A 24419-nucleotide genomic window follows, 5' to 3' on the forward strand; every position below is an offset into this window, starting at 1 on the left:
CCGGCCTTTGCCCTCAGGGAGCTCTTTAATCAGATGCTGGAAGGAGAGCCAGATCCAACCAGGAGGAACAGATGAGACCTCTGGTTTGTGAAGCACCTGTTCTGCATTGGTTTGCATCCTGTTAATAACCCTTCGAGGGTTCCATTATTATCCCCATTTTAAAGCTCAGGAAACCAAGGCTGAGAGAGGCGAGTACTTTGCCCAGGGTGCTGTAGGGAGGTAAGGCATACGTACATTACCCTGGCCTCCTACTTGAAACTGCCTGCTGACCTGGTCCCAAGCTAACCCGAAAGTCTGAAGGACAGAACAGTGAGGCTCAAATAAGTCAGCTTTGCCAAGGGTCATGTGTTTGCACCTGGCCAGGGAGCTTTTACACATAAGCTTCTTGTCATTTGGCTGCTGAGTGGCTTTAATGGGGGGCTTCTAGGCGGAGGGAGGTCCAGGCAGAGGCCCGAGGGTGCTCCTCCTCCCTTTTGGGAGGCCTGGGCCCCTGGCCTTGGCCCCCGTCTGCCGTCTGGCCCGGCTGAACACAAACACTTGGAAATGGCCGACCCAACGGAATCTAGGTTGTGGTCAGGCTGTGGCTGAAGAAGCCACTGGAAAAACACGCAGTCCACGGGGCCAGGCCCAGCTTACGTTTCACCAAGCAGGAGTGGCCTGCCCAGTGCCCAGAGCCGAGGAATGCTCGTTTTCGAGCTCTTTGGAACCTGTCATCTGAGCAATCTAACTGCTGGGTGGTGCTACCTTCTGTCTCATGTCGTCAGGCTGTGACCTGCCTCCTAGTGTGTCCTTGAAGAATCAGGTCTCTTGGGTTGGCCTCCTGGTCCAGCTGCTGTTGGAGACCCCTTGTCTGCTTGCATGACCCTGACGATGGGGAGTTCACCCCTTTATGGCTATTATTCCCTGCAGCCAAGAGCCTGTAATTGGGCAGATTTCTCACAGGAAGCTCTGGCTCCCTTGACTGCACAGAGGGGAGGTCAGGCAGCCCGAGCACCCTGCACCTACACCCCTCTGTGTGTCCAACCCCTCCCGGGCATCTGGATGACCCCCAGGCCCTTTGGGTTCAGTGTGGCCCAAGGGGACCTGAGTGTCTCTTCCCAAAATGTGTTCTTCACCTTGTGGCCATGTTTCAGTGCTATTTGCCCATCCACCTGTCCTGAGCCACATGGGCCGGGCAGGTGGCCCACACATCCATTAGGCACCTACTGCTAAAGCACTTTACTTACATCTCTTCTCTGATCCCTCCCAGTGAGGCTGTTTCTGTTATTGCCTCAGTTGACAGATGGGGAAACTGAGGCTCAGCCAGTTAACTTGGTATCCTGGGGTCACAGGGGCAGATACTGGACGTGGAAGCCTGTTTCCCACTGGAACCAAGAGAGCAGCCTGGGCAACCTCATCTTTTGGGCTGAGGCATCCCCTGGAGGCCATAGGGGGAGCAGGTGGGCCTGAGTGTCTCCAGCTTTCCAGAAGCTCCAGTCACTCCCTTACTCACACACCCTCCATGACTCCCATGGTTCCTCTCAGTGGGGCTGGGGGCTCTGGATGAACCCTTGCGGGGTCACCACAGAGACCCCTGAACACAAAGCCTGGCTTCTTGGGTCAAACCTAGGCCCCGACCCCTGTCAACTTCACAGCCTCAGTTTCTCTCAGCTGAAGAACAGTAGGCCCAACAATCGCCTCTGCTTCTTCGGGTCTTAGTGAACACAAGTTGGCATGCAGTAGGTGCTCACTAACTGCATTCTCACCCTCAGTAACATGCAGGAGGGGGCAGGGTTTGAGTTGAGGTGTTCTGGGCTCCCCTCCCTAGGCTACTGCCACCCCCCCACCCCTGAGCTTTGCAGTGATATCGAGTGGGGGATGTTAAAACTCCCCAAAGCACCTAAATCAGGGCCTCAATTTCCCCCCCCAGTGTCTGAGGGCCTCCCGACCCCTCCTCCAGGGTTCTGGTGTGGAGGGTCTTGAAACACCTCCTGGAGTCTTAGGGGAACAGAAATCTTTACTAACGATTGGATATCGGCCCTCATCAGGCACTGGACTTCCTATCTTGAAACTGCACGCGGGGACCTTGAAACTGCCACAGTGCACTTAACTTGCGCCTGGATATACCTCTGCAACCTGGACTCTAGGAGCCCTCTAAGTCTTCCCGTGGACTGGTCCAGGGGATCTGGAAATTTCAACTAGGGCTTGGTCATGGGGAGCCTCCAAACTCCCGCGGGGGGGGCGGTCTCAAACCCCCTATTTCAAGGATCACATCTTTTGCGAAGGGTGGGAGGCTGTGGCCATTCTTGGAGGCAGGAGACTGGGGTGCGGGTGAGGTGGGAGGGAAACCTGAAAGCGGTTTGGACCTGGGCCCCTCTGAGCCCAGGGCCTGGGGGAGGGGGCGGCGTCTGGGACCCAGGGCAGCAGCCACCAGAACCCCAGTCTCTGACCCTCCCCTCTGACCCTCCCCTCTGTCCCAGACGACCCTGACGGCTTCCCGGGAGGTGGAGAAGGTCCGAGGCCAGGAGCAACTCTCGCGAGGGGCGAGGAGCTTCAGGGCGATAAGAGGCGGGGCCAGAATCCGGGGGCGGGCCCAACACCCCCAATAGAAGATGAACCCAGGGCTGGGGCGGGACCGCACAAGGAGAGGAGCCAGACGACGGGAGGGACCAGACTAGGGGTCTTGAATACTCGAGCCGAGCCGAGGTCCCTGAGAGGAGGTGGGTCGATGAGGGGCGGGGTCTAGCTGGACAGAGACCAGTTGCCTGCCAGATTCCCTAACCCTACCCCGCCCCAGGAGAGATCATGAAATTAAACCAGAAGCTGCGGGAAACTTCGACCCACGACCAACGTGGGGTGATTGAAGTCGGAGACCTTCCCCACACACAGACCCCAGCTCTCCTCACCCCTCAGCCCTCCCCAGGACTTCCCCATCAACCAGGCAGTCGTGAGGTTGAGGACAGAGAGGAGCAGCCTTGTCTCTAGGAACACACAGTTCACTCCCCTCCCCAGGATTTCAGGGCAGTTGCCCCCGCCCCTGCAACTGCGGGAATCGCCCTATCTCTACCCCAGAAGAGAACGAGGTGCAAGGCAGGAGACATGACAACACCCCCAGCATCTTAGCCACCCCTCGCTAGACTGAAGTCCCAGGATGCTGGAGTCAGGGACTCTGAGAGGTCAGGGCCTGGGAAGAGGGGTTTGGGAGGGATGGGAGCAGAAGAAGCGGTAGAGCAGTTAGCTCAGTCAAAGACGGGAAGAGAGGGCAGGCAGGCAGGCACTCAGTGCAAAGGCCCTGGGGTGGGAATGCTTTATAGGACGGGTAATGAGGTTGGCGAGGAGGGAGACGAGATCGACTTTGTTGGGCTTGGAGGAGACACAGGAGGGGGAATTGGATTCCGAGAGGGAAGAGAAGGGAAACCAGGTTAGCTAAGTAAATAGGCCTGGATCTGATTTACGTTGTAAGATCGCCCTCTGGCGTCCCCGTGGAGAACGGGCAGAGAGACGGGGGAGTCTGTCAGTTTATTCTGGCAGTCACAGCCAGGCCGATCTTGCTCAGAAGACCGGTCTTCCTGTCTCAGTGTTCCCTTCGGCAGAAGGGGTACAGGATAGCCCACACCTTCTGAGAGCGCCCCCTACGTGCACATCGTCTCAGTGCTGTCTCACACGATTCCTACTGAGCTTTACTTTCTATTCCCACTTCAAGAAGACGCATTGCAAGAGACAAGTTGAATAATAATGATAGTAATAGCGACGAATGAGGTCCCGTTTCTTGCCCTGAGCCAGGCCCTTTACGTGGATCAGCCCTTGGACAGCACAGCCACAAGGTGAGGGGGTCTTATGTCCTTGGTAGAGGCAGGCGTCCAGACCCCCAGCTCTGTGCTCTCTGGCAGGGTCTGCGGGCCACGGCGACCCCTGATGGTAGGTGGAGGGACCGCTGGACCTCTCACACCGCGCCCCCCCCCCCCCCCGCCCCCCGCCCCCATCTCCTCTCTCTGCTGTTCCCTCCAGTTCCCTCTCCTGATGGGTCCCCTCAGATGAAAACCCTGATCATGCACCTCCAAGCCCTGTGATCACCCAGGTGGTGGGTGGGCAAATTCAGGCGGGGTTGGGGGGGGTACACACCTGACTTGCTGTTGAGTGGGAGTGGGGTGGACCGAGCCGCAGGGAGACTAGGATGCCATGGAGGGAAGGTAGTTCAGCTCTGGGCCGTCAGGGTTGGGGTGTCTGTCACACAGCTGGATGTATTAGTTGTGTTCAGGAGAGAGAAATTAGGAAGTCCGGAGAAGCCAGAATATGGCACAGAAACCAAGCAAGAGAGGATGTCATGGAAGACAGAAGACTAGGTTTCAGGAGCAGGAAAGAAATGAAGCTGCATTAGCATCGAGAAGTGACCGCCAGACAGAGCAGCGTGGGTTCAGTGGAGCGATGAGGCCACCGACTGGTTCAAGAAAGAACCCGAGACTGGAGCACAGTCAGCTCGGGGGGGGGGGGGGGGGGCGGGTAGATTCCCAGCAAAGAGTTGGCTAGGGTCCCCTCCACGTGGGAGGGTAACTGAGACAGCTATACCAGGGAAATCTTGAGGGTGAGAGAGGGTGGGATACTCCGGGACAGGTCGTCTGGGCAACAGAGAGGTGTGAGGTAGAGGTGGAAGGTGTGGGCGTGGAAGACAGCGGTGACCGGGGGTTCCCGAGACATAGACAAAGCAGCGACTTGCGGTGCCCAGCCTGATGCAGGAGCCCTCCTACGGCTTGACCTCCCGCTCAGGCGCGCCCTCTTGTGGCCATGGTGTGAATTCGGACTGTGGTTCTCTGGGCTGCAGGCCTGGAGCTGGGTCTTTAGGAGGGTTTTTAATTTGTTTTATATATATATATTATATATATGTTATATATATGTCATATATATATTATATATGTTATATATAATATATATGTCTTATATATATTATATATGTTATATATAATATATATGTCTTATATATTATATATGTTATATATAATATATGTCTTATATATTATATATGTTATATATAATATATATGTCATATATATTATATATGTTATATCTAATATATAGCATACATAATATATAACATACTAACATACATAATATATAACATATATAACATATATAATACATATAACATATAAAATATATATATAAATCCACCTTCTCCAATGAGATATTCAGTCATAAAAAGGAATGAAGCCCTAACTCACGCTGCAACACGATGAACCTCAAAAACACGCTGAGTGAAAGAAGCCAGTCACAAAAGGCCAGAGTGCGATTCCAAGTATATGAAACGTCCAGAACAGGCAAGGCCGTAGTCACAGAAGGGAGAGAAGGCAGATTGGTGCTTGCCAGGGGCTGGGGGAGGGGATGCGGAGTGACTGCTCGTGGGGATGGGGTATCCTTTGGGGTGAAGGAAGTGTTCTGGAACTAGATGGAGGTGGTGATTTCACAATCACACTGTGAATGTAATCAATGCCACTGAAATTATTCACTTGAAATGACTAAAATGGCATATTTTGCTATATATATTTATCACAATTTTTTAAATGTTTATTTTTAGTTTTGAGAGAGAGAGAGAGAGAACAAGCCAGAGAGGAACAGAGAGAGAGGGAGACAGAAAATCTGAAGGAGCCTCTACGCTGTCAGTGCAAAGCCCAACGTGGGGCTCAAACCCACAAACTGTGAAATCATGACCTAAACCGAAATTGGAGGCTCAACCGACTGAGTCACCCAGGCGCGCCCCTTACACAATTTGTATAAAGGAGAAAGGGGAGCCTGGGTGGCTCAGTCAGTTAAGTGTTCAATTCTTGATTTCAGTTCAGGTCACGATCTCATGGTTGGTGAGATCAAGCCCCTGCTTCGGGCTCTGTGTTGACAGTGCAGAGCCTGCTTGGGATTCTCTCATTCTCTCTCTCTCTCTCTCTCTCTCTGTCTGACCCTCCCCCACTCTCTGTCTCTCTCACAAAACAAATAAATTTTAAAAATGGCGGGGGGGGGGGGGGTGAAGGCACCTTTTCCCAGAGGCCAGCCCTGAACGCACCGCCGACTTCTACTCATGTTTATTCTCCTTTTTCTCTAGAATATAATTTCACTAGACCAGGGCCTGGGTCTGTCAGTGAGTCTTGGGCTGCAGGGAACCAGGAAGCAGGCTCGTTAGACCTGGGGACAGGCACTTAGGGCAGGGGGAGGGAGTCAGCTGCCACCTTCGGTTGCAAACAATAAAAAACCCACACTGAGCATTGCAAGGAGCCCGCAGTGCAGGGCGGGTCCCCAGCTGGCACCTGAACAGACCCAGCCAAGGCCAAAGGGCTGGCAAGGGAACCACGCCTCACCTCAGATGTCCCTCCTGTCCCACAACTGCCTGGACTGAGACACCCCCCCCAAGCCAGCTGTAGTTTTGGGGCTGCCCAGCACCCAAATAGCTCCTGCTGGCAGGGACGTGGTGAAGTATTGCTGGGAGGGCAAGGGGGAAACCACTGCTGCACCAGGAGGTCCCTGATGGCTGCCCCTCGGCCGCCCTGAAGGCTTGCAAGGCAGTGAGGGAAGAGGAAGGGCAGCCACGCCAGCGACTGTGCAAACGCCTGGCTGGGGCAGGTTCCCAGAGCAGCCCCACAGAGGCCCTGAGCCAAGTGGCATCGTGGGCGCACAGCCACTGATGTGGGCCCCAACTACATGTTCAGCGCTGAGGCCGAGGGGCTCCTGCCATGGCGCTTCGTTCGCTGGAGGAAAATCCTGGTCAGACACAGAGGCGATGGCTGCCCCAAGCTGCACCATGAGGAGTACAGCAGCGTGTGCGGGGTGGGGACACACACGCTGGGATATATCACAGGCCATCTTGGCGGGATACGCTGAGCCCTGCCCGGCAGTGGTCACCTACGGAGAAGGGGCCCGGCCCAGGCGGGTTGTGATGCTTTCTACGCAGGCCCTCTTTTACCGCCCGCACGACAGAGTCACTTCCTGGCTCTTCAATAGCAACAGAGATGGAGTGTGGACACGGTGTGGTGACAAACCCGTGGCTGGGCCGAGCTCCTCTTGACCCCCACGCTCGCTGGCGGAGAGGGACGAGGAGGCAGAGGAGGAGAGGGGTGAGGGGACCAAGAAGGACTCCCAGGAATCAGGGAAGGTCTCAGGCCCTCAGCACTTCACGAGCACAGATGCAGGAAAGCACTTGGGAAATTTATTGTCTTTAGTGACACGTCAACTGAGAATGGAAGAACTTATATTAACGGAGAAAAATACAAAACCAATTCCCAGTAAAATTCTGAGCTCACAACAGACTTAAACAAAAGCATAATGAAATGATACAGCAGAAGCAAATGGGGAAGGCGGTGTCCGGGCCAGTCGGCACACGGAGGGACAAACGAGCGGACAGACTCACGGCTCGCACACCGCCCAGCTACCGCCGTGGCCGGAAACAAACCTTGTGTGAACAACATCAACGTGAAAAGAAGTCAAAAGTTGTAATGGGAGGATTGTGACAAGTCCTAGAAGAAACAATGCACAGTCTTATCATAAAATTACTATGAAAAAAAAACCCAAACTGAATCGAGAAAATGAGAGCATCTCAGACCATTTCGAATCCCAGCCGGCAAGCAACGGACAGCAGCAACCCAACAGTTCTGGGTTTTCTGAGGTATAATGGGCTGCACGCGCAGTAAAAGGTCAAGTGCCAGCAGACTGTGGCGGGTCACGCAGTCTGCTGTCCTGCTTGTCTCCCAAACTTAATTAGATGCATCTGAGTTGATGCTCCCGGGGTCTCCGGAGGGGGAAGCGGTCAACACAGGGGGGGCAGCTCCCAGCCGGCTGCCCCTGGCCTGAGAAGACAGAGACTGAGCGTCAGAAGGCCGCCCGTGATACCGACGGCCCGTCCCACCCCACGTCCCCAAGAACCAAGGAGAGGAGCCAGGAGACAGGGGGCAGACCCAGGGGTCCCTCTTGAGTTACAGGTGGCCTCGCCACCTGACCCCTGATGTAGACCTGCTTCCTCGGCAGGAAGCGGCCTCCACTGGCCACCTACGGGGCTCTGGTCAGGGACTGATATGGCATCGTGGCCCAGCCAAGGCTTCTACACTTTCTGAGGGGGACGCAGACCCTGTCAGGCCCAGAGCTGATGACAGTCCCTGAAACATCACGGCCAGACGCAATGAGCGGGAAGGGGCTTGGAACCCTGGCTGGACGGTGGTCTGGCTCGGCAGCCAGCAGGGTGACAGCCACGGCTACCAGGCCTGGGGCTTTGTCTGTGGCACAGGGACAGCCTCAGGATGTTTGTCCACAGGATCCCCCACCCACCGTAAGGAAAACACCATCGAAAATGGCTCTTTGCGGGTGGCCTGCTCCATGGTGAGTCCTGTTTGCAGCGCACGAGAGCAGGGCCATTCCCTCTCCCGGCTCCCAGGTGTGATGTCACACCCTCCATGTGACCCCGAGTTCTAGGTCCCTCCAGAGACCACACAAGCTCCTCTCCACCTTCCTGTCTCTAGCATTTTCCTTACAGGCTGAGGCCTCCTGCCTGTACCCTCTTCCTCATCTGACCCCACCAGGCCACAACCCTGCTCCTTGCCCCACCTCGCCTGGTCTATTTCCTTGGCATGTGTCCCCAAGCCAGTGTCAGGTGAGCGATCGACAGACTGTGGGCTTCCTGAGGGCGCTGCCTCATCCTGGGACATGGGGGTGCTCCGCTATCAGTCTGAGAGCAGCGGGGACGAGGCCTGGCCTTGGGGGACACTCTGCCCTCGGAAGGACACCCATAGGCCTGTGCTCCAGGAAGGAGGCCATGGGTGGTGGAAGGGAGGGGTCCAACCACAGGACTGAGAGGTGACAGGTGAGTGCCCAGGTGTGGGACTGGCAGCCCAGACGTTCCTCGAGTGCACAGGGCAGAGGTGATGGCTTCCAGCTGGGGTGGCCTCAGCCCTTGACCTGCTCTCTTGGAAGAGCATCTGTGCCTGCCCAGCACAAGGGTGTCCACACCAGACCAAGGACATTCCCACTTGCTGTGTGAGGCCTACAGGGAAGCCACATCAGGACTTAGGCAGCTCTAGATCTCCTGGGGATGGTTCTAGGGGTAAGGGCAGCCCTCGTCTATCAGCTCCCCGCTGGGGGACACTGACTCCCAATTCACTTTCACACTCACACCCACTATACTTGAGTCACTGAGCCCCAAGGAACGCACAGAGCAAGATGAGGCTTGGCCACCTGGTGGCGCCAGAGCTCCCTGTTCAGCCCAGGTGCTCATTATGGGCTGTGGGGTTGCCATGGTGATGGGACACGCACCACCCAGAATCAGGTCCTGCCAAATGGCTCCAGGGGGCATCCACTCCCTGCACCAACAGGGGACTGGGGATAAATCAGTAGAGGGTCACTTGGCACAGTAGGGTACACTTGTGTGAAGAAAATGGTGGGCGAAGCCCCTGCCCGATGCCACACATCCTCTTTAGGGTGACCCTGCATGTGGGCCAGGCCCTTGTGACAGACAGCAGGATGCAGGGGAGGCACCAGGGGCCATGCGACGGATGGGGCCCCCCAGTCCTGGCTGGTCCAACACACTGCCCAACATCCTGAGAAGGTTCCAGCGGGCACGTCTGAGGTGCCCATGATTCCTGGCTCGTTTTCTTTCCAGTCACCAAAACAGATCTTCACTCTGGCCCAGCTGGGCCCTGGGGAGGGGGCAGCTGGGCTATGGCAAGGCCAAGGCACTGACATGGCAAAGGGTCTGAGCCTAGAGAACCTTCATGTTCCAATGGTCAGGGCCTTGTCTGCCTGTCCCCTCTTACCCCTTTGGGGTACAGATGTTCACTGGCAGGGAGGGCTCCATCCCACCAGCCCCAGCCCTTGCCTCGGGCCCACCACCCAGCAGCTACTGTGAACTACCGAGTCCTGGGACTGGGAGTGAAGCACACAGGTCTTTACAAAGTGGGCCCCACAGGTCCGTGCCCCTGAGGCAGCTCTGTCCAACTGCAGCCATCAGGACGATGAACCACGTACCCAGTGGGCCCCTACTCATTGCTGGGACCTCTGAGGGAGGCTTGTGGAAGCCGAGACGTGGCTGGCAAGATGACCCACTCCAAGGACCCACCACCCACTTGGGCTCTGCATATCTGTCCCAATACTGAGTTGGAGACCCCAAGGCCATCCTCAAATTGTGCCCTGAAACTCACCTGAGACCGTAAGCTGCCTCCTGCAGGGGCGGGGCGGAGAGAGGCCAGTGTCTGCAGGGTGACAAGTGCATCCCCGGCACTGGTCAGCGGGAAGGGACCAGAGGAACCTGGAAGGTGTGGGAGGTGTTGGGACAGATGTTCCAGCCCCAGAAGTGACAGAGACTGCTCAGGTGGGATCTACCAGCCCCTCAGCCAGGAAGGGGTGGTTGGCACAGCTCCCAGCATCTGGCTCCCCTGGCCCCCTCGCCCCTTCCCCTGCAGCTCAGTGGGCATGGCCATGCATGAAGGACAGTGCCTGGGCTGGGTGGCCTCACTCACTGGAGCTGGGTGTCGATGGGCAGCTAGCCTGGCTCCCCAGGCCCCCGACTGCCATTTTAGTCGTATAAATGGTAGCTTCTTCTTGAAACTTCCCCATGTTCTTTTTATACCGAATTCTTTTGTTGCCAAACCAGTTAGAGACCTGTGGACACACAGAGAAAGAAGTCACTGGGAAAGCTGACCAGTAATGAGATAATGTGAACAGATGGTGGGCACTCTCTGAGGTGCCCGTGCTCCCACTGTCCAGGAGGAACATCTCTGAGTGGCAACACGGGGCCCTGGGGCCAGGTGAGAGGCCGGGACTGAGAAGCTGGTGCTGACTGAACCGTGGACCCAGGGCAGTGGCCGCAGCGGGTGGAGGCCACCTCGGAGGCGGCCTGCCCTGTGGCAGAGGAAGGCCTGAGAGCCAGGGACGGGAAGTTGCTGGAAGGACACAGGTGCGTCGGACACATGGAGAGACAAGCATCCACTCCCTGCAGGGCAGGAACAGACTGAATTCTGGATTCCTCTTTAGGGAAAGTGAGAGTCATGGAGACACATATCCCCTGGGACCCAGTAACCACATCCCTGGGAATTCGGTCTAAGGAAAGAACACATTGGATCCACAACTTATCAAAGGATGACATGGACAGACAGACAGACAGGACAGTGGGGAGGAGTCGAGCGCTGAGCTCAGTGCCTTTTCACTTGCGCCTTGCCCCTGTCCTCAGAGCAGCTGGGGACAGCCGCCGTCACAGCCATCCTACAAGCAGGCAGGCCGGGCGGGTGCAGGAGCTGGCCCAGGGCCAAGCGGGCCGAGCCCAGCGGCCTCCAGACCTGTACCAGGACTGGGCCAGGGCTTCTCCTCCGGGGTCGTTCTCTGCGGCGGGCTGTCCTGAGCGCGGGAGGGCACTGACCAGCATCCTTGGCCTCCACCCAACCCCACCCAAGGGTTGTGACAATGGAAATTTCCCCTGGGGGCAGAATCAGTGAGACCCCAGGGCCAGCGCCTTCCACGGAGACATACACAACTAGAAACACTTTAATATCCCACAGTAAAGCCTGGGGCCCTGCCGTGAAATATACATGGTTTAACCAACAGTCATAAACAGTTGACTGACGGTGGCAGGGTTTTGATGACCTTTTCTTTTCTAAAAATGTATTCCTTTAACGTCCCTACATTATCTTCTGTGTTAACCATGAAAAGAAAAAGCTCTGTGTGTGCTCCTGTCCCTCAAACAGTGTCTCTTCCCTTCTGCCCCGGGTGTGAGGGTGGCCAGAGCAGCACTTGCTTCCCACTTACCTACATGGAATGTGCTGGAACGTCTTTGTGGAACTAAGTATGCAGAGGAATGGTAGCAAGCAGTTTTCCACGTGAATTTAACTGGCAGAGCAAACTTCGTGCGTGGGCGAGGCAGGGAGGCTGGCCCTGTCCTGGGCAGATAGGGGTCCCGGTGGCTGGGGAAAGAGCTGGTCCCGGGCCAGGGTCTGCACCCCAACATGGGCACCTCAAGCACGTGTGGGCACAGCACAGGCTCTCGGCTATCCTCTTGAACAGTGCAGCTGGGAGCCACTGGCCACCCCTACCCGGTCCCTCTGGCCCTGTCGGCCAAGCCAGCTACAGCTGCTGCCCAGGTTCCCCTCAGCACCCCATCTGCGGCTCATCCACGGCCCCTCACCCCCTCCGGCCTCCTCAGCCTGCAGCTGCAGCTGATTCTATCTTGAGAACATCTGCGGCCTCACTTGGGACACTTGCGCTAATGGTGCCCCCCTTACCCTCTCTTCATGAGAACCTCGTGGCTTGCACATCTGCACCCCAAATTCAGAATCCCCCCTCTGCTGACCATCTGCCACTTCAGGCCGTCCCGGGTCACGGGGGACCCGCCACAGTGAGGAGCGGCTCCCAGCACAGAATTCCGCTGCTCGGTCAGTCGGAGTCACCAGAAGGTGGCCAGAGCTTTTCGAGCTTTTGTTTCCAACGGACCCTCCCCTTAGACGAAGTCTAGACCCGAGACCCATCTGCTTTCCGTAGGCGCCGGGATCTGAAACGAGTCTGGGTGTCCTCCAGACAACTGCACGAGGTGGCTGCTGCGCTTCGCAAGTGCACCTGACCTCAGCTCTGGCCTTGGTGCCGAGGACGCAGAGCAGTTCCCCAGTGAATGCAGTCAGATGTGTCAGCAAGGTCCTGCTGCCTATGTAACCCTGTGGGGCTCCTGTGTGCGCTTGTCATGAAGTCGCAGCTAGACTTGGCCCAGGCCAGGGCAGAGGCTTCTGGCTAAGGGCACAGGTTCTGAAGGCAGCCGGGCTGGGCTGGAAAGTCAGGCCCTCCAACTGCCCTTCAAAAGCTGGAGGAGGGGCCGCCTCCGAGCGGAAGGTGATGCGCAATGAGCTAGAATTAGTGCCAGTCACCCTGGGGCCACAGGCCCGGGTGCTGCCCTGCGGTGTGGCCTGCCCCGGCCTCGCACCGTCAGCTGCCTGTACTCACCATTCCCGCTGTAAACCTCCTGAGATGTTTCTTGGGCTCTTGTCTCAGCGCCACCTCCCTTGCCCCCAATTCCACCGAGAACACTGGCAGTCCAGACTCCCAGGGTCTCCCAAGGTTGTCCAGCTCCCAGCTCTGATCTGTACCACCACTCCCCATGTGGAGCCAGATGTTGCCAGATGTCCTACAACCCTGGCCACACAGTCTGGAATACCGGAGAAACAATCAAGCACCCGTGCATTCAAACCTCTCCCAGTATAGCTGAACGGGTACTTTGGCACGAGAGCTGGTCTGTCTAAATTAAGTCCTAATTTTGCTCCAAGCTCTTTTTCTTCGCCTCCGCTTACACCCTCACCTCTCTCACGCAACACAGGACATCCCTGCCATACAAGCATGATATTAGACGCTAAGGACTGCAATTCACAGAGGGCCACCCTCTACACTCCACTGGTCTTGTGTCAGGGACCTCACGCGCCACCTGTGTGCTCCACACAGTTGATGAACTTCCCTGGGTGTCCTCCTCACTGGACGTGACCTTCTCCCCCTTCTATGTTCAGGAAGGCGTGGCAGGAGAGGACCGTCACCTGGGAGACTGTGATGCCGCCCTTCCTGGCCAGCCTTTCTTTGGCTTCTTCACTGGGATAAGGGTTGTTCAAATGGGAATAAAAATACTCATTCAGCACTTCCGTGGCCCGCTTGCTGAAATTCCGCCGCTTACGCCTGCAAAGATGGACAGCCTCAGCCAGTGTGTACACACTGGCCTCTAGTGATGTCCCCTCACGCCCATCTGTGATTTTCTAGTGGTTATAACAGCAGCAGTCAACACTTCTGAATTGCCTCCCAAGAGGCTGTGTGAGGGCTATGCCCACAGTCATGGGTGGAGCCCCTGGACAGGCTTGGAGGCCCCCAGAACTTAAACCCAAGCCAGCAGCTGTTTCTTCTTCTTAAGAGCTGACCCTGGGGTTGCGGGCAGTGCTCAGGGCCTGACCTGGCATCAAGGAACCGTGAACGCAGGGTCATCACGGCCTCGCAGGTGCTCTGCTTCAGCTGCATCTGGATGGCACTGAACTTGCCGTGGATGACACTGACCATGCGCTCGATCTCCTTGGGCGAGACGGGCCTCATCCTGCTCTGCTCCCGGAGAAGGTTGGTGACATGTGTAGTGAACTCGTGGCAGGCCTAGGGTGGGGACGCACATGCCAGCCTGTGACCACCCAGAGGGCTGGCTCAGGGCTCCACGCGGGACCAGCCACCTGCCACCCCCCGCGGCCTCCGCACAGGCTGGCTACTGAGAAGTGAATGCAAAGGGTTTCCAGCAAAATTGGCCACCTTTGCCGTGAGACCAAGTGCGTGTACTCCCCGGTCTGTGCCACAAAAGAAAGGGGGTTAGTGTTCCACGTTTTGCTCTGACAAATGCGCATTCACATGATAGAAACTCTTCCATGCAGAAAGATCACCTGTTCATATTTCTCTAGCTCAGAGTGGTAAATCTGTCGGATCTGGGACAGCTTGGCCCTGTAGTCAGAGTGTTCAAGGCTATTGTCATTTGAACAGCCACCTGGTGTTGCTGTGTTGGCCGCTGCTACCGGGCCTCCTCTTCCTCGCCTCTCCGGCCTGGATACGCCCTCGGCCAGCAGCATGTTATCCAGCCGCATGAGCTGAGCATTGGGGGGACATTCTTCTTGAATGCCATGGATGCTTAACCCTAGATAAGAAAGATGGGACTAAATCAGCGTCTGCCGTCGGAGCGAAAACAACCACAACAGATTATCAGCACTGGGGTCATATCTGAACACTCCATGTCTGAACACAGAACTCCTGAGGGGAAAGGAAGGCTTCCTTTTATCCGGTAACACACACCGAGTCACCCACTTTGATAGTGGCCCAGGTGCCACACAGGAGGGCAATCCAGGGAGTGCAGACAGGACACAGCTCAGTGCAGCCATGTGGGCAGAGCTCAGAGTCCATGGCTGGGTCCACACGAAGGCCTGGACAGGGCAGGTCTGGGGTGGCACATGGCCCTGGAGAAGGCTGAAGCCCTGAACCGTGCCTGCAGAAGGGAGAGGAGGGCACATTTCCAAATGCTCACGCCAGGACATGGATGATTCATTCACATGGACACAAATGTGAGTGGGAGCCTAGCGTGAATGCAGGGCTGTGTTGGTGTGCCTGGGACTGTGTTGTTGTGTTGGGAGGGGAACTGCTACTATAAAGTCAGAGAGGAAAAGCTTGATCCAGAGGGTACCAGCAAAGATGAATTAATCCACTTAGAGAATTTTTTTGAGAGAGAGAGAGCACAAGCTGGGGAGAGAGAGACAATCTTAAGCAGACTCCACGCTCAGGGCAGTGCCCAATGCAGGACTCGATCCCATGACCCTGGGATCATGACCTGAGCCGAAATCAAGAGTTGGGCGCTCAACTGACTGAGCCACCCAGGTGCCCCCTCCACTTAGTTTAAGCAGAGAAACAAGACATTTGGCTCTGAAACTTGAAAAAGCTGTTCCAGCTGGGCTGAGTGGCCTGCTGGAGGGCAGGGCGAGACAGGCAGGGGAGGCAGTGGGGAGAGCTGTCCCCATCCAGGTGGACACAGAGCAGCCGCAGGGCAGCCAGAGGGAGAGTCCCCAGGATCCCTGACCACTGGATGTGGCTGTGAGAGAAAGAGGCCAGAGCAACTCCCAAATCATGTGGGCAGCACAATAGATGGCACCACATTCTCCCAAGCACAGTATGCAGAGTGGCAGGTGGAAAGCCTGACCCAGCCTGGGTCCCTGACCTAGCCAAGCACAGATGTGAAGTCGCTGCTTACTGGGAGTTGGGATTGAGCTGGCCAGTCTGGGTGGGAGACAGGTAGGCCACGCCCCCCGAGTGCTGGAAAACCAACATAAGGGACAGGAAAAGGAGAAGATGGAAAGAATTACCAGGTAGGTCGAGGAAAAAAGAGAAGTAGTCATGGGGGTGAAATGTGGGCTTAGTCATTAGACTGCTGTTGCTCTCTGCAAAAGCAGCTGTGGGGTATGGCAGGGGAGAACCCAACTAGAAAGCTCCAGGGGACCATGGGAGGCAGGCAGTGAAGGAGGGGGGTGGGGTGGGGAGAAGGCTGCTGCAGGGGCTGTAGATCCAGGCTCAGATCCGAGGAGGGTGGGCTTGCAGGACCTGAGTTTTGTTTGCTTCTTTAGTGACAGCACAAGTGTCCGTGGCTACAGAGAAATAGGTGGGTGATCGTTGAGGAGGTCGGGTGGGGGCGGGCGTCCTTGAGGGGAGGGAGGCGGGGAATGGGGAAGAAAGTGATGATGTCCATCTAGTTCTGACTTTCCAGAAAAACAAAGTTTAAAGGGTTTTCTTAGTGGGGGGGGGTGCCTAGGTGGCTCATTTGGTTAAGGGTCCTACTTTGTGGGTTTGAACCCCGCGTCAGGCTCTGCGCTGACAGCTCAGAGCCTGGAGCCTGCTTCAGATTCTGTGTCTCCCTCTCTCTGCCCCTCCCTCTCTCACACTCTTTCTGTCTCAAAAATAAATAAATGTTAAAAAAAAATTAAAGTGTTTTCTTGGGAACTGGCTCTTTTAATACTATCAATTACTGACTTAAGCCCTCAAATAAGAAAGAAGTCAAGCCCTGTCATAGATATTTATTTACACATCACTGTCCCTCTCCTGTTCCCTGCATAAAGGATTAACCTTTTCTGCCTAAAATTTACTTGTGAAAACATAAAGAGCTCAGAAGATATCCTTGTAGGAATGTCCCTCATGTGTGGGGACGCTTGCCATCTACTCAGTCCCGCTGGGTTGCAGTGGGGGGCTTTCTGAAAGCACGGAGGGGAAAGTGACACCTTCATCGGTTCCCCACTAGAGAAGTGGAGACCCAATTCTCTCATAATCTTACTTGATGTTCAAGAGGCACCAGAGGTGAATTTTAGTTCCTGGGCTCAACCAGGACAGGGCTCACAGGGCTGCACACACCCGCCATCTGGTTCTTGCAGAGTTAACCTGCACTGCCTGGTCTTTGTACAGGCCCTGCCCCCCTCCCCCCCTCACCTCTCCTTGCCCAGAGTAGATAATGGAGGCCCTCCTGCTCAGTCCCTTTTCAAATCCTATGGACTCCACCTCCTCAATCAACTCACCATCCATCCCCTCCCTTAATGCCATTCCTGGGCCCTGCTGTGCTGACCCCTCCCCTGCCCTCCATGATCTGCTGAGAAAATCCCTCTCTCTGTCCCATCCATCGTGCACACCTGCAAGCTGACCACCTTCAAACACGGTGTTCATCGTGCCAGTCTTTGGTTCGAAGACCTCAACAACTCCCTGGCATCCACAGGTAAAACCTGGAATCTGACACCAGGCACTCATGGACTTGCCTGACATCTCTCCAGATTCACCTTTGTGAACTTTTCCTCTGCTGGGCCCTGCACACCACCCTTTGTCGGCACGACGGACACCGCTCCTGTCTCGTGTTTATTTCGCAGCTCCTCCCTCAGTGCCCGTGGCCCAGGTAGGGGATCGGGAGTGGGCCAAGAGGAACACACAAGGCCCGATCCTTCCCCAGGGGACCCCCAGCATGTCCTGGCGTCCATGGTGGAGAGGCTATCTCCACCTCTTCCACTATGACTTCAACTGAATTAGGGAAAAGAGCGGACAGGGTTGGAGCATGAGGTTTAGTGAAGGCGTGTGCATGCACACAGAGGTGTGGGCGCACGTGAGGGTAAATGTGTGCGTGTGCACACACGTGTATGTGTGACTCTGGGCTGATCCAGGGAGTGTGGCAATCTTTCTCATGTTCTTTTATCTACCCAACAGCAAGCATCTAAGAGCCCATCACAAGCTGGGTACCACACCAGGTGCTGAAGATTTTTAAAAATACACCAAAAACATGGTGCTTGCTGTTCTCAAATGAAAATTATCAAATTACAGAGAATACCCAAGCCTTTTCTCACATCTATCTATAGGTATGTATTTTTAATGTTTATTTTTTTGAAGGGGGTGGAGGGGCAGAGACAGAGGGAGACACAGAACATGAAGCAGGTTCCAAGCTCTGAGCTGTCAGCACAGAGCCCGACACGGGGCTCAAACCCACAAACTGTGAGATCATGACCTGAGCCGAAGTCAGATGCTCAACCGACTGAGCCACCCAGGTGCTTTTCAATGTGCTTTTTCAATGTTAACCAGCATTTCAAAACTCAGCTCCAAAAACGACTGCATCAATACATACCTATAGATGGGGCGCCTGGGTGGCTCAGTTGGTTAAGCATCTGACTTTGGCTCAGGTCATGATCTCACGGTTTGTGGGTTTGAGCCCCGCATCGGGCTCTGTGCTGACAGCTCAGAGCCTGGAGCCTGCTTTGGATTCTGTCTCTCTCTCTCTCTCTCTGCCCCTCCCCTGTTCACGCTCTCTCTCTCTCTCTGTCAAAAATAAATAAACATTAAAAAAAGAAAAAGGACATATCCTTTGATCTCCAAATTACTATTCTGAGAACGTGTCCTACAGGAACACTGACACCTACAGGTGTATACTCTACCTACAAAAGTACAAATGGTGAATATTGTACTTTTGAAAAACTGAAAGCACCTAGATGTCCATGAATAAGGAGACAACATGCCTGTCACACCTCAGGCCTTGTGGTATTAACCATGCATACGCCCTGAGGTGCTGTTTTGGTAAGCAATCACACACTACAAGCTTTATTTCTTTAAGGCCGATCATTTTTGCAAATGAGTAAAAGCAAAACCAAAAAAAAAAAAAAAAAAAAAAAGTTACCCCGCGCTTTGGTCACCACCGCCAATTATAGCTGCGGACATGGCTGTGCAGAGTACATGTGTCTGGCTGTCACTTTACCTGCTTGCAAAGTGCCCTGTGCCCTTCGTCAGCTGCCCCTCCAGTGCAGCTCTGTCTCTCCCTCAGCACCAAGCGTCTGTCCTCCCAGGGCACCGCAACGGGCCTAATTAGGGTCATTAGCTACTCATTACCGTCAATTACAGCAAGATCATTCCCGTAGCCTGTTCCAGAGCATCTCAGACTACTTCTCAGCTCCCTCAAGGGCCCTCCACTGGTGCCTGGGAGGCCTTGGGGACCAGGAGCTTAGCTCAGGGACACTGTCTGTCAGAGGAACTTAGAAGAGGAGGTAGGACCTAAAATAAAGCCCCTCAACACCAGCCCCCCCACCCCCCCAGCCAATTGCCAGATTTCCCTCTGTTCCCAACTTCCTGAAGGTGATAAAAACCCTAGTGAATCAAACAATGAACTGTACAGTGACTGTATTTGGAGACAAGACCTGTGAGGAGGTAATTAAGATTGAACGAGGTTGGGGGGTGTCTGGGTGGCTCAGTCGGCGAAGCATCCAACTCAAGTCATGATCTCAGGGTTCGTGAGGCCCGCACTGCAGAGCCTGCTTGGGATTCTATCTCTCTGTCTCTCTGCCTGCGCTCTCTCTCTTTCTCACTCTCACTCTCTAAATAAATAAATAAATAAATAAATAAATAAATAAATAAAACGAACTTAAAAAAAAAATTGAATGAGGTTGTAAGAGTGTAATGAGGATGCTCTCATCCTAGGCCTGTGGCCTTCTGAGAAGAGGAAGAGAGCCCTCCCATTCCCCCAACCTCAGTCTGAGGAACAGGGAAGAAGGTGGCTGTCTGCAGGCCTGGAAGTGGCCCTCACTAGGAACCAAATCAGCTGGCACCTTGACCTTGGACTTCCAGACTCCAGAATTGTGAGAAAATAAATGTCTGTTGTTTAAGCCACCCCAAGCAGACTAAGACAGGAACGTGATCCCAAGTTGTTTTTATTTTTCTCTCCTTAATAGAACAAACATATGGCTGCTGGGGGAGACGGAAGGCTCAGAGGGGAAGCCTCCTTCACCGTGACGCCCCCATACTGCTTGCCCAGCCCTTCGCCCATTCAGGAGTGCTCTGGCTTGGCAGCAAAACTGTGTAGCAGCTTCCTCCCGGGCCAGGGTGGGAGTCTGGGCAGAGCCGTCTCCGGGACCCATACCCCTGTGGGAGGCAGTCTAACCCATGAGCTGAGCCCCAGAGGCCGCCGATGCCCCTAAGTGGCCTGACCACATGGCTGTGACTGTGTCACCCTGTAAACGTATAAATGAGTAAATGGTCACAGCTCTCCCTGAGCACCCGATGGGATGGGGTGACGCAGGACAGGCCTGGCCTGGAGCCTTCCAGGATGCGGGCTTCCCCCCTGCTGCCCTCAATGGGAAGGGCCCTAGACCCTCAGAAGCCTGCCCCCCACTCCCACACAGTGGGGTCTCCACCGCCCGCCGGCTGGCCGGCTGAAGCTGACAATGTGCAACTGAAAGATGCACCAAAGCCGAGAGAGAGGCGGCAATCGAACGGCTTTCTGAGGAGCCTTTTGATGAAAGAAAGCCCAAGCCTGGTGTTGGGACGTCAGGGTTACGGTCTTGAGCCCCAGAATCTTGAGAACACACCCACACACTGAAGGAAGGTGAGCGGGCGAGAGCAGGAGGTGGCCTGACTCTTCTTAGAGAACCCGAGCCCCCCACACCCTTCCGAATCCGGCCCTGAGAAGCTCCTGACCTTCTCCGTTGCTGCTTGCTCCCCTCACCCACTCAGCTCCAGCCTGGCCAGGAACACCAAGCTCTGCCTGCCCTCTCAGACCCCTTCCCAGCAAGGAAGGGAAGGTGTGCCATCAGGCAGGTAGAGGCCCACCCGGTCGAGGTGTAGAGGCCACAGCCCTGAAGCTGTACGTCTGCCTCTATTATCGTTGTGTGAAACTACCCAGCTCACTAAAGGCCATCACTGTCCTGTCTGCTCCTTGGAACATGCCTGGCTTCACAGAATCACGTTCCAGAAATAGGAACTTGTGCGAAGAAATCTCTCCCCCCAGGCTACCAGGCCATTTTATGGCTACCAGGCTCTCCAGGAAGACAGACCCCCTTTCCTTCAACAAACTGCTTCAGAGAAGAGACCCAGGAGAAGCCACACTCCCTGTATGGAGACCTCAAGACAGGAGCTCATAAGGAAGTCACGACCCAGCCTCATTCATGTACAGACAGCCAGATGTCTGACTAAATGACCAGCAACCTGAAGCCAGCAGCATCCATGTACATGTACATGCATAAATATACAAATCAGAGCCAAGAAGCTTTACCTCTGCATCCGGGTGCTTTCAAACTGTGTCCGTGTAAATAATCAGTGTAAATGAAAATCTACCAATGTAAATCATCACAGCAACCTAAAGGAGGAAAATAACTCAAAAGATACAAAAAGAAAAAAAAATCAACTAAAACAATACTTACTAATGATAAAAACCCTTGGCAAACTGGGGTGGCCTCGTTTTGGCTCAGCTGGTGGAGCATGTGACTCTTGATCTCAGTGTTGTAAGTTTGAGCCCCACATTGGGTGGAGAGATTGCTTAAAAATAAACCCATTATTATTATTATTTCTTTTTTTTTTTTGAGAGAGAGAGAGGGAGAGAGAGAGCGGGGTAGAGGAGCAGGAGAGAGAGAGAGAGAGAGAGAGAGAGAGAGAGAGAGAACCCCAAGCAGGCTCCATGCCCAGCGCAGAGCCCGACGTGGGGCTTGATCCCTTGACCCTGGGATCATGACCTGAGCTGAAATCAAGAGTCAGACATTCAACCAATTGAGTCACCCAGGCACCCCCAAAATAAAATCTTTAAAAAAAGCAACCTTAGCAAACCATGAATAGAAAGAACCCTCCTTAAGCTGCTAACAAGCATCTCGTCAGACCACAAAGCACACTTGGACTTACTGGGGACCCCTTAGAAGCACTCCTTCAAGTCAGACACGGGCAAGGAGGCCTCTCCTCGGCTCTGTCCTCAGGTGCCGGTGGAGAGGATGAGACCAGGAGTCTGGGAGGGACAGATAGGCAAGGTAAGGATGGGAGATGTGACCAATTCAAAGGCTGAAGGATGTCCCTGTGTCCCTGCAGTGGCCCAGGGACTCACCAACAATGCCCTTTTCATCCTCCATCCCACCCCAAACCAAATTCCAGGTTGGTTCTTCATTGAACAATGGCATTCTAACCATCTGACACAGTTTGCCCCTCACACTACTCTTCCAAGGGCCCTTTTATATTCTTATTTCCTGGGGATAATGGCCCTGAGTTCTTCACTCTAAGTGAGGACACTTTCAAACACAGCCTGTTGGTATTGAGACCTGTCTGCATTTACTTGTCAGGCGATGTATCCTAGGGCAGCTCATTTAAGCAGCACTCGAGATAAACCCTTGTTGTAAGTCCCTGAACTTTCTCAGTCTTATAGGACCTTATGGAGAATATCCCTTTAACAAACACTCATCTGAAATCATGACTGCCACACACACTAGATAGTTACCAAATTGAGGAAGTACGTTATGCAAACTCCCACCATTTCTAATAAATCTTTAACTAACATACATCACAACCAGGGCACCTGGGTGGCTCGGTCGGTTGGGCATCTGACTTTGGCTGTGGTCGTGATCTCACGGTCCGTGAGTTCGAGCCCCGCGTCGGGCTCTGTGCTGACAGCTCAGAGCCTGGAGCCTGCTTCGGGTTCTGTGTCTCCCTTTCTCTCTGCCCCTCCCCTGCTCATGCTCTGTCTCTGTCTCAAAAATAAATAAACGTTAAAATTTTTTTTTTAAATACATCGCAACCTAAGTGCTTAAACCTCAACCAAATATGCAAATTAATTTTCATTTCACTATATTTATGCATTTATTAAAACTCTGCAGTTCTGTAATAAACTACTACTATATGAAGTAAAAATGATATGCAGCTTATTTAGGTTTGTCTTCGTTGCATGTCTTCGTTGCAACAGGCAAAAGGAAAAGACAGCAAAATGCTGTAATATACAACACGGCCAGGTAAAAGGTGTAGAAAATTGGTCCGTGCTCTCCTATAATGACAGGGCTTTGAGAACATTTAACAGCAACAGCTAAAAAAACACTTACTGATGATTTCTGTCTACATTAAACAATTTCATCTGTTTATCATTTTATTATTTTTTTTAAGTTTATTTTGAGAAAGAGCGAGAAAGAGAGAAGAAACATGAGAGGGGGAGGGGCAGAGAGAGAGAGGGAGAAAGAGAATCCCAAGCCATCTCAGTACTGTGAGCACAGAACCCTATGCGAGGCTCGATGTCACAAACTATGAGATCATGATCTGAGCCAAAATCAAGAGTCGGATGCTCAACCGACTGAGCTACCAAGGCACCCCAATGATCTCATTTCCCATCCAAAGAAATGCTCCAACCCTAACTGAACAACGTGAGCCATTGGGAAAGGCCTAGAAAATTCCAAAGCTGGGCTACCGTCACCCAAGCTGTGACCTTTATTTTGCCGTGTCCTGTATAGGGAGGTGACCAGCCCGCACATCAACCAAGTCCTATCCAATTTTCCAGACTGGAATCAGGTTTTCAGACCAGCCAATGCCCTAATTACCCTAAAGGGAATTATCCCAGGAACTGATGTTAAGCAAGTTCTAAGTATTTATAAAGGAGTATTTTTTGTCAAAAAAGATTGGTCATTCTCATGCCATCACCACGTCTACTGATAGCTACTCTGAGCCAAGACCCTGACAGGACTGGGCTGCACTGTGGGCACGCCTGTGTTTTAGGGGCTGGCGTTCCAAGTCGGGAACAGGAAACAAACCAGAAACAAAACCACAAGATCATTTTAGTCAATGGCCACGCCCTAAGAAAACACCTGAACAGGGTAAAAGATTCTGTAAGTAATGCTGTTTCACAAGAATCTGTGTCTTTACATAAGGTTTTAAAGCTCCTGGCTCATTCTTTATTGTAGGTGCACCAGCAATCAAAACGCTTTAGTTCCTGAGCTGGTTGGTTGTTTTTTTAAGATTTTTATTATTTTAAAATAATTTCCACACCCACTGTGGGGCTCAAACCTACAACCCCGAGATCAAGAGTTACATATTCCACTGACTGAGCCAAACAGGTGCCCCAAGCTGTTTTTATAACAGCTTTACAGAGATGGAATTCATGTGACATACGATCCACCCATAAAAAAAAATTTTTTTTAATATTTATTTATTTTGAGAGAGAGAGAGAGAGAGAGAGAGAGCATGAGCAAGGGAGGGGCAGAGAGGGGAGGGAGACACAGAATCCTAAGCAGGCTCCAGGCGCTACACTGTCAGCACAGAGCCCAGCGCGGGACCTGTGAGATCATGACCTGAGCCGAAGTCAGATGCTTAACCAACTGCACCCACCCAATTAAAGTGAGCAATTTGGGGCACCTGGGTGGCTCAGTCGGTTATAAGCATCTGACTCTTGATCTCAGTTCAGGTCTTGATCTCAGAGTTGTGAGTTCAAGCCCCACATTGGATTCTCCACTGGGCATAAAGCCTACTTAAAAAAATAAAATAAGTGAATAATTTAGTGCTTTTCAGTACATTCATAAGGTTGTGTAGCCATCACCACTACCTAACATCTTCATCACTTCAAAAAGAAACTCTGCCCTCATTAGCAGTCATTGTCATTCCCTGCTCCCCTGCCCCTTAGCTCCTGGCAGCTGCTAATCTCTTTC

General features: G+C 53.6%; 1 protein-coding gene across 2 annotated transcripts in view; it reads right to left on the minus strand.

The window, feature by feature from the left end:
* Positions 1-7143: 7143 nt before the first annotated feature.
* PBX4 (PBX homeobox 4) overlaps positions 7144-24419 on the minus strand; it is a 44439-nt gene continuing 27163 nt past the window's right edge. For both annotated transcript variants that reach the window (XM_045492564.1, XM_045492565.1), the window contains 6 exons: positions 14379-14626; positions 13910-14100; positions 13506-13641; positions 10461-10602; positions 10143-10249; positions 7144-7802 (listed from right to left, as the gene is read on the minus strand). In XM_045492564.1, coding sequence (XP_045348520.1) covers positions 7710-7802; positions 10143-10249; positions 10461-10602; positions 13506-13641; positions 13910-14100; positions 14379-14626 — 917 coding nt within the window. In that variant the 3' untranslated portion in view covers positions 7144-7709. The remainder of the gene's footprint in view (positions 7803-10142; positions 10250-10460; positions 10603-13505; positions 13642-13909; positions 14101-14378; positions 14627-24419) is intronic.

The sequence above is a fragment of the Leopardus geoffroyi genome, chromosome A2 (assembly GCF_018350155.1).
Source record: "Leopardus geoffroyi isolate Oge1 chromosome A2, O.geoffroyi_Oge1_pat1.0, whole genome shotgun sequence".
NCBI classification, from domain to species: domain Eukaryota; kingdom Metazoa; phylum Chordata; class Mammalia; order Carnivora; family Felidae; genus Leopardus; species Leopardus geoffroyi.